We start from the raw sequence: 17,929 nt of genomic DNA, 5'->3' as shown, positions 1-17,929 counted from the left end.
TAAATCAGAAATATGCCATGGCAGAGAGCGAGACAGCATTATGGAATGTTATGGAAAGTTTACATAAAATAAGGTGATGAGTATGGCTTTGCTTAATTAGTGATATAGAGGAAACTACAGATCCCGCAATATTAGGCTTCCACCACAGTTTTGATGGTGGGAGCCCCACTCTCAGCCCCAGGCTGATGGTGGGAGCCCTCAGCTCCCTCTCTCAGCACCAGGCTCCCAATAGCTAGAGCCCCTGCTCTCAGACCCGGGTTCCTGCCTTTTCCAAATTACCACAAATAATAGGGTCCATTATTACTTTTCCATGATTTCCCATGGCTTTTCTGCAAGTCAGCTGCAATTTTTTGACAATCATCCTGCAAATCAACTATGGCCTTAATCTATTTGTTTTCACATAAGAACATAAGAATGGCCCTACTGGGTCAGACCAAAGGTCCATCTAGCCCAGTATCCTGTCTTCCAACAGTGGCCAATGCCAGGTGCCCCAGAGGGAATGAACAGAACAGGTAATCATCAAGTGACCCATCCCCTGTTGCTCATTCCCAGCTTCTGGTAAACAGAGGCTAGGGACACCATTCCTGCCCATCCTGGCTAATAGCCATTGATGGACCTATCCTCCATGAACTTATCTAGTTCTTTTTTGAACCCTGTTATGTCTTGGCCTTCACAACGTCCGCTGGCAAGGAGTTCCACAGGTTGATTGTGCATTTTGTGAAGAAATACTTCCTCTTATTTGTTTTAAACCTGCTGCCTATTAATTTCATTTGGTGATTCGCTAGTTCTTGTGTTATGAGAAGTAGTAAACAACACTTCCTTATCTACTTTCTCTACACCAGTCATGATTTTATAGACCTCAATCATATCTCCCCTTAGCTGTCTATTTTCCAAGCTGAAAAGTCTCAGTCTTATTTCTCTCTCCTCATATGGAAGCCTTTCCATACCCCTAATCATTTTGTTGCTCTTTTCTGAACTTTTTCCAATTCCAATATATCTTTTTTGAGATGGGGCGACCACTTAATTTGTGGGCGTACCATGGATTTATATAGAGGCAATATGATATTTTCTGTCCTATTATCTATCCCTTTCTTAATGATTCCCAGCATTCTGTTTGCTTTTTTGACAGCTGCTGCATATTGATGTTTTCAGAGAACTATCCACAATGACTCCAAGATCTCTTTCTTGAGTGGTAACAGCTAATTTAGACACCTTCATTTTATATGTATAGTTGGGATTATGTTTTTCAATGTGCATTACTTTGCATTTATCAACATTAAATTTCATCTGCCATTTTGTTGCCCAGTGACCCAGTTTTGTGAGATCCTTTTGTAACTCTTCGCAGTCTGCCCGGGGCCTTAACTATCTTTAGTAATTTTGTATCATCTGCAAATTTTGCCACCTCACTGTTTTCCCATTTTTCCTGGTCCCAGAACAGACCCCTGGGGGGACACCACTATATACCTCTCTCTATTCTGAAAACAGACCATTTATACCTACCCTTTGTATCCTATCTTTTAACCAGTTACCAATCCATGAGAGCACCTTCCCTCTTATCCTGTGGCAATGTACTTTGCATAAGAGCCTTTGGTGAGGCTTTCTTAAAATCTAAGTACACTATATCCACTGGATCCCCTTGGTCCACATGCTTATTGACCCCTTCAAAAATTCTAGTAGATTGGTGAGGCATGATTTCCCTTTACTAAAACCATGTTGACTCTTCCACAACAAATTATGTTCATCTATATGTCTGACAATATTGTTCTTTATTATAGTTTCAACCAGTTTGCCTGGTACTGAAGTCAGGCTTACAGGCCTGTAATTGACGGGATCACCTCTGGAGTCCTTTTAAAAATTGGCGTCACATTAGCTATTCTCCAGTCATCTGGTACAGAAGCTGATTTAAATGATAGGCTACAGACTACAGTTAGTAGTTCTGCAATTTCACATTTGAGTTCCTTCAGAACTCTTGGGTGACTACCATTTGGTCCTAGTGACTTATTGCTGTTTAATTTATCAGTTTGTTCCAAAACCTCCTCTAATGATACTCAATCTGGGACAGTTCCTTGGATCTGTCACCTAAAAAGAATGGCTCAGGTTTGGGAATCTCTCTGACATCCTCAGCCGTGAAGACCGATGCAAAGAATTCATTTAGTTTTTCCGCAATGGCCTTATCCTCCTTGAGTGCTCCTTTAGCACCCCAATCGTCCAGAGTACCCCCTGGTTGCTTAGCAGGCTTCCTGCTTCTGATATGCTTTAAAAAAAATTGCTATTACTTTTTGAGTGTTTGGTTAACTGTTCCTCAAATACTTTTTTTGGCCTTCCTAATTGTATTTTTACACTTCATTTGCCAGTGTTTGTTTCTTTCTATTTTCCTCACTAGGATTTAACTTCCACTTTTTAAAGGATGCCTTTTGCCTCTCACTGCTTTTTACATTGTTGTTTTGCCACGGTGGCTCTTTTTTTGGTTCTCTTACTATGTTTTTTTTAATTTGTGGTATACATTTAAGTTGAGCCTCTATTATGGTGCCTATAAAAAGTTTCCACACAGACACTGTACCCTTTAATTTCTGTTTAACTAACCACCTCATTTTTGTGTAGTTCCCCTTTCTGAAATTAAATACTACATTATTGGGCTGCTGTGGTGTTTTTCCTGCCACAGGGATATTAAAATTAATGATATTATGGTCACTATTACCAAGCAGTCCAGCTATATTCACCTCTTGGACCAGATCCTGTGCTCCACTTAGGACTAAATCAAGAATTGCCTCTCCTCTTGTGGGTTCCTGGACCAGCTGCTCCAAGAAGCAGTCATTTAAGGTGTCAAGAAACTTTTTCTCTGCATCCCATCCTGAGGTGACATGTACCCACTCAATATGGGGATAATTGAAATCCTCCATTATTATTATTGAGTTTTTTATTTTAATGCCTCTCTAATCTCCCTGAGCATTTCACAGTCACTATCCCCATTCTGGTCAGGTGGTCGGTAATATATCCCTACTGCTATATTCTTATTATTAGAGCATGGAATTTCTATCCATAGAGATTCTATGGTACAGTTTGATTCATTTACTATTTTTACTTCATTTGATTCTATGCTTTCTTTCACATATAGTGCCACTCCCCCACCAACACAACCTGTTCTGTCCTTCCAATATATTTTGTATCCTGGTATTACTGTATCCCATTGATTATCTTCATTTCACTAAGTTTCTGGGATGCCTGTTATATCAGTATTCTCATTTAAAACTCTAGTTCACCCATTTTATTATTTAGACTTCTAGCATTGGTATATAAGCACTTTAAAAACTTGTCTCCTTTTAGCTGTCTGCCATTACATGATGTAATTGAATGGGACTCTCTTATTTGACTGTTTCTGATCAGACCTTGCCTGTATTTTCTCATTTTCCATCCTCTTGTCCTCACTAGAACATAGAGATTCTCTATTTATAGATCCTCTGCTAAGGGATGTCTGAACCATGTGCTCCTCTGCACCTGTTGGCTTTCCCTTAATTTTAAAACTACTCTATGACCTTTTTAATGTTAAGTGCCAGCAATCTGGTTCCCTTTTGGTTTAGGTGGAGCCCATCCTTCCTGTATAGGCTCCCCCTTTCCCAAAAGTTTCCCCAGTTCCTAATAAATCTAAACCCCTCCTCCCTCCACCATCGTCTCATCCACACATTGAGGCTCTGCAGTTCTGCCTGTCTAACTGGCCCTGCATGTGGAACTGGGAGCATCTCAGAGAATGCTACCATGGAGGTCCTGGACTTCAATCTTTTACCTAGCAGCCTAAATTTGCCCTCCAGGACCTCTCTCCTATCCTTCCCTATGTTACTGGTACCTACGTGTATCACGACCACCGGCTCTTCCCCAGCACTATACAGAAGTCTATCTAGATGTCTTGAGAGATCCACAACCTTTGCACCAGGCAGTGAAGTCACCATGTGGTTCTCCCAGTCATCACAAACCCAGCTATCTATGTTTCTAATGATCGAATCACCCATTACTAATACCTGTTTCTTTCTAATGGCTGGAGGTCGTCGTCCCCCCGGAGAGGTGTCCTCAGTGTGAGGGGATACCCCAACATCATCTGGAAGGAGGGTCCCAACTATGGGATTGTTTCCCTCTGCTCCAGTTAGATGCTCTCCTTCCCTGGGACTTTCATCCTTCTCAACCGCACAGAGGCTGTCAGACCGGGTGAGGGACTGTTCTACTGTGTCCCGGAAAGTCTCATCTATGTACCTCTCTGTCTCGCTCAGCTCCTCCAGTTCAGCCACTCTGGTCTCCAAAGCCTGTACACGGTCTCTGAGGGCCAGAAGCTCCTTGCACCAAATGCACACATACGCCACCGGCCCATAGGGCAGGTAATCATGCATGCTGCACTGGGTGCAATAAACTGGGTAGCCCCCACTCTGTTTCTGGACTTCTGCCTGCATTCTCTTTTTCCTCCTGCAGCTGGTTCCTTTGTTGTTGTTGTTTATATCCAGGGGGTGTTTTTGTCTTTTAACTTTAAAGAATGTTGAATTCTAGCCTCTGCTCACACTCCCCCTGTGAACTCCCTCGCAAAACTCCCCTGTTAGCCGCTCCTGTTTGCTAGCTCCTCTGGTCACTTAGGAGTGGGCTTTTTAAATCACTGGTCTCCCGGAGAAGCCCTGAGTAACCCCACCCCCTGCTTAAGGGTTCATGGGTGTTAAAAGGCTTAGGGATCACAGCCTCGTTAAGAAGCTCTCAGTCTTACCTAGCAGGCCGCCACGCTCAGCGCACACGCATTCAGCACAGGGTCCCCCAAACAAACAGAGCACACAGTATATTTCAGTCAGGCAGCAAGCACACCACAAACACTACAGACAACGAACTTACCCCAAGGGCCACGTTATCACTCCTCCTTCACCTGGAGTACTCCCTCGCAAAACTCCCCTGTTAGCCACTTCTGTTCGCTAGCTCCTCTGGTTGCTTAGGAGCGGGCTTTTTAAAGCCCTGATCTCCCTGAGTAGGTACCTATCTTAGGGAATTTACATTTTACTTTTCTAAGGCATGTAGGTCATGTAAAGATGGAAATTTAGACATGAGACTCTCTTACTCATAGACTTCTTTTACAAATGTTATTTATAGAACCCAGGAAAACAGAAATCTTTTCCATTCAAATCCCTATAAATAAAATCTCCAAGACAGTAGTTCATGGTTGAGATGTGATTGATTATACTGTTAAAATACAAATAACATCTACCATTCCAGGTCCTAGGAAGTCACTTTGTTGAAAAGTTATGATACAGGATGAGAAAGTAGTAATTCATGCACATTTTGTAAAATATTTATTAGTAAGCTAAAGCCAGAAGAATTATATTAGCTTTATATATTTTATTTCTTACTCCTAACGTAGTTTGAACAGCAAGAGGAATATTCACACTTTGCAACCAATCCTTCTCTGAAAAATAAAAACAATAAAGTTCCATCTGCAGCATCTCAGGGTTACAAAATGGGAAAATATGAAAAGCCACTAACAACATTCAGGCTGGGGAAAAGTATAAACTTCCTTACATTTATCTCTGTCATTTTTCAGAAATAGCAATTATCCTCTCCAGTTTTGAATTTTTTAAGCAGCTACAAACTGTTTAATATCCCTTTGTGTATTTTTATTGCATTTCTTTAAAAAATGGGCTTTGCTACTAGCTTTTGAGAGGAGAAAGAAACTAGACTTAAAATATATATTAAAACACTATGAAAGGATATACTTTGCTCATTAAATTCATGGGTGAAACATGCAAAGACAGACATTCTTAGTTTGACCAAGTGTATTTAATTTTGTAATCTATGGGATCAAGTTCAATCAAGTCTACGAGTTTGCCGTCATGATTGGTAGCTGCATCTAAAACAGACATAGAATCATAGATATATAGAGCTGGAAGGGACCACAAGAGCTCATCAAAGTCCTGAGCGGAAGCAGAAGCAATACCTGTACCTAGACCAGCCCGGACAGGTGTTTTGTCCAGCCTATTCTTAAAAACCTCCAGTGGTGGGGATTCTACAACCTCCCTTAGAAACCCATTTCAGAACTTACCTATCCTTATAGTTTGAAAGTTTTTCCTAATATGTGACCCCAAACTCCCTTGCTACAAGTTAAGCCTGTTGTTTCTTAAGAGCATAAAAACAGCCATAGTGGTCCAGACCAATGGTCCATTTAGCATATCCTGTCTTCTCTCAGTGGTCAATGCCAGATTCTTCAGAGGGAATGAACAAAACAAATTTTGAGTGATCCATCCCCTGTCATCCAGTTCCAGCTTTTGGCAGTCAGAGGTTTAAGGACTAGGGTTGCATAGGGTTGCATCCCTGACCATCTTGGCTAATAGCCATTGGTGGACTTACCCTCTAGAACCGTGTCTATTTTTTTTTAACTCCGTTATATCTTTGACCTTCACAGCATTCCCTGGCAGTGAGTTTCACAGGTTGACTGTGTTGTATGACTTCCTTTTGCTTCTCTTAAACCTGCTGTCTGTTAATTTAATCATGTGACCCTGGTTCGTGTGTTAAGTGAAGGGGTAAATAACACTTTGCCATTCACTTTCTCCATACCATTCATGATTGTTTAGGACCCTTAATTGTCTCTTTTTTTTTTAAGCTGAACACTAACCGTCTTTTAATCTTTCATCATACGGAAGCTGTTCCATATCCATAATCGTTTTTGCTGCCATTCTCTGTACCTTTTCCAAGTCTAATGCATCAGATTTTTTATTCACATTCAATTTGTGATCTGCTATAACCCCCAGATCTGTTTCAGGAGTACTATCACCGAGTCAGTTATTCCCCATTTTGTAGCAATGCATTTGATTTTTCCTTCCCAAGTGTAGTACTTTGTATTTGACTTTGCATTTTGTGTTTTGTGTTTATTTTGCATACAGTATGAAAGAGATCATTACTGGAAGTATTTAATTGCTATCCTATAATTCCCAGCTAGCAAAGCCATGGAATTCCTTGAAATTAAATGGAACTGAAACACAGTATATGCCTCAAGCCAGGAAAAAAAAGACCAGTCGTGGCTGCTAATACATGGATCCTCTATGACATAGTTGTCTGACTCAGCCTGTGGAGAGGACGGAATTAATTTTTTAATTATGATCTTTTGGATGGATTCAGGAATCTAGTACCATCTAGTCTCCTTCACTCAGAGTTGCTCTTCCACTTATTACAATGGGAGATTGGTAGAATGTGCATAGTAACTTAAGAGCATAGTAACTTATAGGACTCCATCCTGCAAGCTGTTGTGCTTGGCTTTAGTGGGGCTCCACACTGGCACAGGTGTGCCTACCCATGTTGAGCTATTTGCGAGATCGGGTCCTTAGTAAAGTAACTGTTACATTCAGCATCTGCCTGGGAGGAGCAATTTTAGGACCACAACTATTTATGCCCTTTGTTTATTTGGCCATTTCTGCATAAATTTACCTGCTTTTCACAAACATTTGCAATAATATCAGGTGTTAGGCACACAGCCTATACCTAACAAGCTATAATTCACATTACAATTCACATCTTTCTAGAGCTATCATTTCAGGCTTCTAGCAGGCTCAAGAAAATGTTCCGTTGGTTTATGCCTCGTCGTGCTAGGGATGTTTATTCACAACCAAAATAGCTATAAACATACCTGATTGATTTTTTTTTTAAAGGAAAGTTGCATTGTACAGAAAAAAGAAAAGGAGTACTTGTGGCACCTTAGAGACTAACCAATTTATTTGAGCATAAGCTTTCGTGAGCTATAGCTCACTTCATTGGATGCATCTGATGAAGTGAGCTGTAGCTCACGAAAGCTTATGCTCAAATAAATTGGTTAGTCTCTAAGGTGCCACAAATACTCCTTTTCTTTTTGCGAATACAGACTAACACGGCTGTTACTCTGAAACCTGTCATTGTACAGAAAGTTAACTTGTCATGGAAGCTGGAAAAATATGTCAGGTGGGTTGGATATGGTCAGTTATATATGTCTCTACTTCTCCACAAAAACAGAGGCTACTTCTCATACAAAGTTCTTTTCTCAAGTTCTTATCCTTCAGATTTAGTACCTTTTAGCTGTTACAGATAGTGCCAATGGTGCTTTCCTTTTCTTTCTAAAATAAGCTCAGTGTATAATTTTGCTAAACCTTAGTACAGCCTTTTAAAGAACATATTCCTGTTTTTGTATTTCTCATCTTATGATGTTGTTCCTGATTTTTTGTATCAGATGATTTAAATGTAACCCATTTCTGTTAAATGAAGGCTTGTTTCATCATAGAGACTCATGAATGTTTCCTGCAGAAAGTCTCAGGGCACAGTATTGCTTCTACTCATGTCACTGGGTGTTCTCCCTTTGACCTCAGTGGGAGCAAGATCAGGCTGCTAAAAGCCTGCTGGCCAATGTTTTAAAGATATAGTAGGCACCAGTTGAGAAAATTGGTGCACACCTTTAAAGAACATTGAAATGAATTAGAGCAGCAGAACATTTTAGAGTGATAGAGAGGGGAAAATTTCAATTTTTTTGCTTAAATAAAAATTCTTTCCCATAGGAGTATTTGTCATGCATATGAAATCAAATATAATACAGTTTCAGCCTTCTGAAGTGTAAACCTAATCGTTCTATCAGAGTCACAAAATAGCATCATGTGACCAAATGTCAATTAACGCTAGGAACATAATGATTTTTAATAGGGAAATACTGTGGCTTATACATATTCTTTCTGTGATTTGTCTGACTGCTCTTTAGATCAGATCATTAAAACAAACATTTTTCCATGCTACATTATATAACGATGTGCAGAGTACAATGTTGGTATGTTGCACTTGTGCGTGGAGGTTGGCAGTTCTTTTCCTGAATCACAGGGTTCAAGTATTAAGGCTGATCTTAAATTCAGTTATTGAATCTGTGCATAAGAAGTAGAAGGTTATGGATATCATTTATTGTTCATATATATATATTTATACTTTCATTTGAAATTTACATTTTTACAAAAGTATCAGGTGACTCTTTTCATGTCGTGTTGTAAGGATTTGTGGGGCATTTTTTTGACACAAGGTGAAATAAATGGCTGTTTTGAAGAGGTGGATGTAAATCAAGACTGCATTTTTAGGGTCAGGAATTCACATACACTACTAAATGTAAAAAGAAAAGGAGTACTTGTGGCACCTTAGAGACTAACAAATTTGTACTCCTTTTCTTTTTGCGAATACAGACTCACACGGCTGCTACTCTGAAACCACTACTAAATGTAGTTACATCAGAGCCGTTTCCATAAGGTAACTGATTCTAGCTTATGTCAGTAGGCAGACTACATTTGCTGTTCTATAGCTGGCATTTTCTCAGGCTGCCAGAAAGCATCTGCATCAGTGGGTATGTTCCATGCATTAGAGAGAACAGAGAGAGCAAGAGCTGCAGGACTTTTTATCTTTACAGCCAATCAGAAAGGATGGTTAATTCCTATCACTAGCAGAGCATTTCTCTGCAGCTTTCCTCCAGCCCTCACTTCTCTGTATTCTTGTAATAATCTAGCAGGAGTAGGTATGGTCTAGTCCTACACATAAAGCCTGTGGTTAGAAACAAGGTTTGGTAGTGCTGAAGTAATGGACTGAGTAGCTCAGCTTGGACAGCTGCAGAGCAGAGACGAGACCTGCATGGAAGACCTGACTATCTGGGAAACCAGCACATAGGTACTTTGCATGTCTTGATGGGATGTTTATTGTAGAAGTCAGTTGCTTTTGATTTTAACTAAAGCTTGCAATTTATTTATAAGCTTTTGTGGAATTGTAACAAAAATGTTTTGAAGTTGGTGAAAAACAGTGGGGGTAAAAAGACTATTGACTTGCTATTGACAGGGAAGTAGGAATAATTGTAAGGAGAAAAGTATTTTGTTTGTATAACCATTGGCTGTTTCCATTGGCTTTCGATGTGATGGGGATAATCAGGCTGGGGAGGATATTTGCTCATAGTTGCAGGACAATCTTTCTGTATACAGAGTCCAAGTACTTTCTGTGAGAGGGTTCAGCTACAGCTGTCTTTTGTTTTGCATGCTTTGAGGTTGAATGTGTGACACAACAAGTTAGAAATCAATCCAACTGTGATGTTTCATCTTGGGGAATATGTCTGTGAATGGCATGTGAAGGGTTTTCTATATTATCCCTCATGTTAAACAGTATTTTGGGAAAGTAAGAAATCTATTTATAGATTTTTGCCTAAAGTAACAAAACATGATCCATGAGTTAGTTAATGGAGATGGAGGGGAAATATTTCTGGAAATGTTTATTAAATAAATTAGATTTGATTTATGTATCTGTTTTTAATAATTGAATATGATGCATACAATAACCAGCTGAGCAGTGATTCAATGTCTAAGCTGGTTTGCTTTAAAGTAATGGTGAAATTGGAGAGACTGTATGTTCAACCTGATTCCCTTCATCTACATGCAAGTTTGTAAATTTTTTTCAGATGCTATCACCCTACTATTGATCTGATTTCAGTGAGGGAAATGAAATAAGTGCACTTGATTGCTATTATATACTGTCCACATGCAGGGATCATTTATAGTGAACATGGTATTGATTATTTATTATTTTTGTGAGCATTAAGGACATTTGAGAGTGTTTTACTTACATTTTATTCTGATTGCCTTTGGAGTTAGAGCTTTTCACGTGACGTATAGGGACAGTTTGGAGAAGGGAATTCTCTTTTTTAATAAACTGATGGGCAATGGCTAAGGAATCATGCAGAGCGTAATACATGTTATCTGCCTGTGCAGTAAAATACTTTGACATCTCTGTCTGTGGTTTTTGTGTCATAGATGTCTGTTTTTTTTAATGTTGTGGATTTTACTACTCAATTGTCATTAAGTGTTTTCGTTCTTGAAAATAATTATCAATGAGAAATTATATATTATTATGCTGAGTGCATTTCTGTAGCTAAAAACTGTCCTTTGTCCTGGCAGTAGCATAAAGGAAAGTGATCTGTACAGTAGCAGAGCCTGCAAGTGACTGATTCTATTGCAAGCCGAAGGCGATTATTTAATTTTTTTTTAAAAAAGAAGTTAAAATCTGTGACTAGCTTTGTTTTGTCTTTTATTCAGTGGCCTCTTGTCGCTTTTACAGGAGGCATCGTTGATAAGGACCTTCGTCACTACCTCAATTTACGGTTCCAGAAAGGTTCGGTGGACCACGAGCTCCAGCAGATCATACGAGACAATCTCTACCTCCGCACAGTGCCATGTGAGTATTGGGAAGAATATATACCCTTTTTCTGGATGAGGTGACCAGTTACCAGAATGAACGTAGATGCAAGTTAAAAATCATAAAAGCATCAAAATACAAAGAGATGGGGGGATTTTTTTGGATAGAGCAGCTTCTTTCTGATTTGTGGCTTGGTGTGGACCGAATTATTGCTTAGAGACTACTCCAAATAATTCAGAGGTAATTTCTAGTGTTGCTAGCTGTGTTGGAAGCTGCAGCTATAATGGCAAAGAGAGTATTTCTAAGTACAGTGGCTTCTTCTGTAGTTGGTCTGGTTCTAAAAAATTAAAATAAAAAATAATTTGACCATTTTGCAGGACAGTTAAGCTGGTGTCTGATAGTTGGAATTTTATCTGCACCATAAAGAATCCATATGAGTTTTAGCATTTATGTATTATATTGGAGGAGATGGAAATACAATAGGAGGAGGAAGAAGGAAATATACTAATTAAGAGACCGCATAGTTTAGTTGCAGCCGGTATAGTCTCAAGCGTTCAACCTGTCTAGCGGCTGCATGAAGTTTTTGGTGGAACACAAGTCAACTATATTTAGATCTAGAGCCTTAGATAAACTTTTTGGTCATATTTTTAGTAGTGAATCAATTTACATATTTGTATACTAGCCATATGAAGAGTAGTAATATAAGAAATGCCAGACTCGCAGCACCAAGTGTTTCTGAATAGAGCTGTTTGGTGACTGACAATATGTCTGTCAAAACTCATACCTCTGGCATAGTGTAATAGCTGGATAAATGTAATCCGCATTTAAATCGGGAAGTGCGGGGTGTGCACCCTTGAACTTACAGGTGTGACATTAGAGTGATGGGCCAAGGAAGATAGATTAAAGTAAGTGACTGACTGTACTGACTGACTGTTTACACGGTAACGGGTGAATGCACTTTGAAAGCTGTGATGTTGTCAGTGTTCCTATCTGAGTTTCATCTTCAGTGATATAAAAGAAAGTAGATATGAAGCACTAAAAAAGAGGCACAGTCATTTTTACTATGTTTTGAAGCTGAAGGTAAATAAATATAATATCTTACTTTCAGGTGAACAACATGTCCCTGGTAGGACTAAAGGATGCTTATATGTTATTTTTGTGTGAGAGTTGTGACTAACTGGATTTGCTTTAAATGCATTATGAAGAAGAATAGTGGATCCAGGCAGAGGTGAAAATGCAAAGATGTTTTGAGACCAGGACCTAGCACAATATCGTATTGTTAAAGTTATCTAAACATAGGGGTATATCGAGGGCCATTGACACACTAAGTTGGGTATTTATAATACCCCTCTTCAATTTAGAGTATCAACCAAAATGGATGGATTGCCACTGATATTTTACTTCTGGAGATATGGATTTTAAAAGACAATGTGACCAGTGTGAAAACATATCCGTACCTGCTACCTGGCATCCTATGGTTAGGTTTGATGGGGGAGAATATCTGAGGAGCAGGAGTTTCAGTAGTCAACCATTTCTCATGTAGTGAGTAATTTAGACTTAGAGCTGTATCATGCCCTCGATCCACACATGCAAACTCCAGTGACAGTCAGTGGAAGCTATGTGTGTGCACTGAGGGCATGATATGACCTCAAGATTTGTCTAAATCGAGAAATTAACTAGGCCAGCAAAATACTGCATTGCATACTATAGTATATACAAGGAGGTATGTTATCAAGCAGGAGCAAATGTATCAGTGAAAAAAAGATGGGTGCAGTAGGACCATGCAGAAGGATAGTACACTCACTTACAGGTTGGCTTCCAGAGTAGATAGAATTTGAATTGAATTGAAATGAACTAGAGGTAAAAGGGTAAAGAACAATCACGAGAAACTGTTATAGACCCACTTGGATAGGATAAGAAAGCTGACCACGAAATATTTATACTGATAAAAAAGTCTGAAAAATCCAAGAACATCAATCAGAAGAGATTTCAATTACTTTGATGGTGACATGGATGACAATTGTTGAATTACTAAGTAACCAGGCATGTTCTTGGAGACAGTATAAAGCCATTTTCCTACTCCATTTGCAGGTGGTAGGAAAAAAACAACCATGGTCTGTTGAGCATGACATCTTGTTCAAAATGGTCTTAAAACCATTGGAAAGATAGATAGCATCTCCAAAATATGGGAATTTTAAAATAAAACAATTAACAGAATACATAATGAGTTTACCTTTGATTTTTGTTGAAAAGTTTACTTATACCCAAATAATAAATATTGAAAAGGACATTATCACGTACAATAGGCCGCACGTTGTCCATTGGTTTCTTAAAACTGTCAGAATTTAGGAGACTACAATATATCTTACACGTGGGTTTATTCTGCTTCCAGAGTTCATGCGTAAGTCCAGTCAATGTTAACAACATATACACCTGCACATTTAGAGGAGAATGCACTCCTAAAATATTTTCTGTTTTTAATATACCTTATGAACTTACTTCTTTACAATTATCAAGGGCCTGTTTTTTCAGGGAGACTGAGCAGTCACAGCTCCCATTGACTTAAATGTGTGCTTCAAGCAGTTAGCACTTCTGAAACTCTTTATTAGAAGGTAAAAGTCATGGTTGACAATACAAAATGATTTCTTTTATAAACAGTAAAGAGACGATTTCACAGGTATATAGCTAGATTATCAAATAAACTATTCCATTGCCAGTAGATCTAAGAAAGACGATGAATGTAGCTCATGCATGTGCTTCCCACAAATCCTGCCACAAGACATAGCAGTAGCCAGGGTGAAAGTAATATGAAACGCTTACCAGTACGGGGGCCTGGCTCCGGGCCCCTGGAAGGGACAGTGCCATGGGCAGAAGGGGCGGGGCTGAGGGTCAGCCTCTCCCAGCCATCCGCGCTGCCTGGCCTGTGCTGCCCAGGGCTCCTGCGGCGATTTAAAAGGGCCCTTTTAAATCACCGGTCCCAGGGCAGCTGCCCCTTTTGCTGCCAACTGGGGGAGGGGGGGAAGGGGCAGCGATGTTAAAGCGCTGCTGCAGCAGCACTTTAAGGAGGATCCTGTGCCGCGGCAGTGCTTTAAGGAGAATTACACCCCCATTGTCATCACAGCAAAAGATCGGCAAACTGAGGGTCAAATTAAAAGGCACAGGCACACAGCTGTTGGAGTGCACAGGAGCTTTGTGCACAACAAAAAACAGAGGGCCAGGTTCTCAGCTGTTATAAACCAGGATAAGCACTTTGAAGTCAGTGGAGTTTGGCAGACTTTTACCAGCTGCGAATTTGACCCACTAAATTATATTTTCCCTTTTGTGAGCAAAGAGGCTGAACAGGCAGAAATGCATAACGATATGCAAAAATAAAGAGTGGGTCAAATTCCTTGCTCATATTCAATGGGTTTTTGTGGGTATGACTAAGATCAGAATTTGGACTCTTGGGCTTACTTTCCTTGCAATTTTTTTCATGTGTTTGGCCTTGCAAATCTGTTTTCACCAAAGGGGAACTGGTCGTATGGCCCGATGGCCCAAATGCTGCCTTCAGTACATGTGTTGCAGTAGTCATAGACAGATGAAATAGATTTTCACTGCATTGCCGATGGAAATTACATGTACATATCCAATGGCAGAATTTGGGACTATATTTGCAAGGCTTTTGCAGTGAAGCAACAGTTAACTAACTCTATCCCCAGAGCTGTGCGGACAGCATTAATGAAGCAAGGAAATGAAGAAAAAGGCATGTTCATGTGAAGCATAAGAAAAGAGATAAAAGTAGCAAGGGACACATCAACATGTTGAAGCTTTTAAATGCTTCAACTATAACAAACAATGGAGAGCAAAACAAAGTCTATTCAAAACAGAGTTGGCCCTTTGAGTAGTGTGAGGGACACTGCTACATCCATCACAGCAATGCAAAGGTCCTCCCTGAAGACCAGCAGACAGAGTTAACTCCCAGCATAGATTACGCACAGCTGTATAGATGAAGCAGGGCTTTGGACAGTCAGACACTCGAAGGAAAGCCAGGGAACTCTGTAAAAAGGTAGTTGGAGGAGAGAGGAGCCTGTGGGAGCACAGATCTTAATGTCCAGTTGTTAGTAGTTGAACTACACTTTTCTTGTTTTTTTTGTTTTTTTGGTATTATGTACAGTTCATCCTTAGTGTAATTGTATGGCAGAGGCTTATTGAGGGGTGAGGAGCAATGGCCAAGGAGGTGTTATGCTGCACAATATCCTCAGGAGGAGGTGTGTGGTGAGATCGTTGCTGAACCATAGAAAAGTTATAGCAAGCATTGACTCCGCTGTAACTGTCCCGGTGCTAGCTGGGATGGAGGAGGGACCACAGACACTCTTCTGATGCCATAAGTGCTAAGGGGCAGTGTTTGTCATGCTGTATCTTGTGCTACATAGTGCTTGTAGCCAAATTGCAGATGCCACATGCGCAGTGTGTGAGAGAGGAAGTGGCTGTCCATTCTTCCTTATTCTTCATGCAGAGATAGCCCTACCTGAGACCTAACTAGCAAGGATAAAGTATTGTGGAGAACACTGGCTTAGAGGAAACTTTTTTTAGTGGTGGTGGTGGTAATGCTCCATTGCACGTTCTTAAGGGTGCTGTTCCAGATGCCCCATTATACAGGTTTTCAAAGAAATACAGACTGAAGATTGGGTTTACATATATTCCTCCCCCAAAGGACATATTCACACAACATTGTAAATTACTGACTAAGCAGCGCTGTAAGGAGCAATGCCAAGGAGAAAGAGACTCTTAGAAATAGTCTACTAACAACCTCCATTCCCGAGGTGTTCGTAACTCTGAGGTTCTGACGTACTTGCTTTCTTGCACCTAACTTTGTCTATTTAGATTGTAAGATATTTGTCACCGGAATTGTCCCTTAATAGGTGTTTATATAGGGCCTAGAACACTGAGGCCTAAATCTGGCATCTCTAGGCATATAGGAATAATGCTACCTTTTCTTCCTTTATCTCCACCTATTGTGTCTCATCATATATTTAGATTCTTTGGTTAGGGACTATTGTTTTATTATATTAGGGCCAGATTTTCAAAAGACCTCAATTTCAATTTAGGCAACGAAATCAGGGCCAGATTTTCAAAAGAGCTCAGCACCTGGTCAGTCCCATTGAGAACATATCGGAGCCGAGGTCTTTAGAAAATCTGGTGCTGTGTCTACTTTATCATTATGGGGCAATAATGCCTGATTAGACTCTGTGGGTACTAGTAAGATGCACATAATTTATAATCATAATGATTATTATTAATAATAATTTGTTAATTTATGATTAATAATAAGAGCATATGAAAGTGAAAGGACAGCTAATACTCGAGATAAGACTATCTCAGTCACATACCAAAGCTAACATCTGGATGGAGGCTGGTTTTATTTCTGAGATAGGAAAGGAAGGGTGATCTAACAATTTTAATTAATAAGTAGCAGTTGATTTTCATCCTTCTGTGAAAACAACAAGGAAGAAGATTAATCTGAGCCAAGGATTATGTGCATGTGTGGCCATCATACTGCATAATGCTTGTAGAAATGGTAAAATATTTGGGATTTATAGTTAGTATGGTCTAAAAATATAACTCCAAGAGTGTTCAAAGGAGAGTGTATGGAGGAGACAGATTTTTCTCATGAGTTAACTCAGTGTCCAAAATATCTTTGATGAGTGAAAAATGACTGCATGACTCTGTTCTAAAATAAACAAATTAAAAAGACCAGGTATTGACAGTTAAGAGTTGCATTTACTCATCACATGGCACTATTCTTAGGATAAAATAACCTGTTCTTTGCACCCAAAAAACAGCAAAGAAGAGTCCACATCAGTGAAAATCACAACTACTAGCTTTAATTAATGTTTTGTTCTTGCACACAGAAGTGTTAGTTATTGCACTGACTTTACTTTGATGGCTCAGAATAAATCAATGCAGGGCCCTTGCGGAATGTTCTTGTTATTTATCTAACGTGGGCACACATCAAAGTTGAAAATTAGTCTATTTAAAGTTGAGTCATTGGCAGCTATGTTCAATATTGATGTATCTTGAGCAAAAATAAAACAAATCATGTGAAAGTGTTAGTAAGATTGAGTTTCATTATTATTTTTACTTATATTACGGTAATGCCTAAAGTCACCACTGAGATTATTGCCCCATTGGACGAGGTGCTGGACACATAGTAAGAGGCAGTCACTGTCCCAGATAAATGACAATCTAAACAGATCAGACGCAGTAGCTCTCATCCTTTCCAGCCTACTGTACCCCTTTCAGGAGTCTCATTTGTCTTGTGTACCCCCAAGTTACACCTCACTACTTGCTTACAAAATCAGACATAAAAATGCATATCTGTTATAGCACACTATTATTGAAAAAAAATTGCTTAGTTTCTCATTTGTACCATCGAATTATAAAATAAATCAATTGGAATATTGTACTTACATTTCAGTGTATAGTATCTCGAGTAGTATAAACAAGTCATTGTCTGTATGAAATTGTAGTTTGTACTGACTTCGCTAGTGCTTTTTATGTAGCTTGTTGTAAAACTAGGCAAATATCTAGATGAGTCGATGTAAACCCCCGGAAGACTTCTCCATAGCCCCAGGGGTACCTGTACCCCTGGTTAAAAACCACGGAGAAGAAAGGTGTGAAAGTGAAACCAAGGCACAGAGAGGTGAAGTAACTTGCCCAAGTTGATACAGCAGCTCAGTGACTGAGCTGAGAACAGAATGCAAGTCTCCTG

General features: G+C 39.5%; 1 protein-coding gene and 1 long non-coding RNA gene across 17 annotated transcripts in view; one reads left to right on the top strand and one right to left on the bottom strand.

Annotated features, from left to right (window-relative positions):
• The window catches only part of MAGI2 (membrane associated guanylate kinase, WW and PDZ domain containing 2), a 1,189,595-nt gene that overhangs the window by 355,702 nt on the left and 815,964 nt on the right, over positions 1–17,929 (top strand). For 15 of the 16 annotated variants that reach the window (XR_007354679.2, XR_007354680.2, XR_007354681.2 and 12 more), the window contains exon 2: positions 11,101–11,217. Coding sequence is in view for 12 of the 16 variants with exons in the window: in XM_048836471.2 (XP_048692428.1) it covers positions 11,101–11,217 (117 nt within the window). In the remaining 4 variants the exon portion in view is untranslated. Of the gene's footprint in view, positions 1–9,496; positions 9,670–11,100; positions 11,218–17,929 lie in introns of those variants that run through there. The other variant, XM_048836480.2, reaches the window with a different exon arrangement.
• The window catches only part of LOC142070651 (uncharacterized), a 90,835-nt gene that overhangs the window by 50,189 nt on the left and 22,717 nt on the right, over positions 1–17,929 (bottom strand). The gene's annotated exons all lie outside the window — the stretch shown is intronic.

This window comes from Caretta caretta, chromosome 1 (assembly GCF_965140235.1).
Source record: "Caretta caretta isolate rCarCar2 chromosome 1, rCarCar1.hap1, whole genome shotgun sequence".
NCBI lineage: Eukaryota > Metazoa > Chordata > Testudines > Cheloniidae > Caretta > Caretta caretta.
The sequence above is the reverse complement of the archived record's forward strand: the minus strand, read 5'-3'. Positions and strand labels throughout refer to the sequence as shown.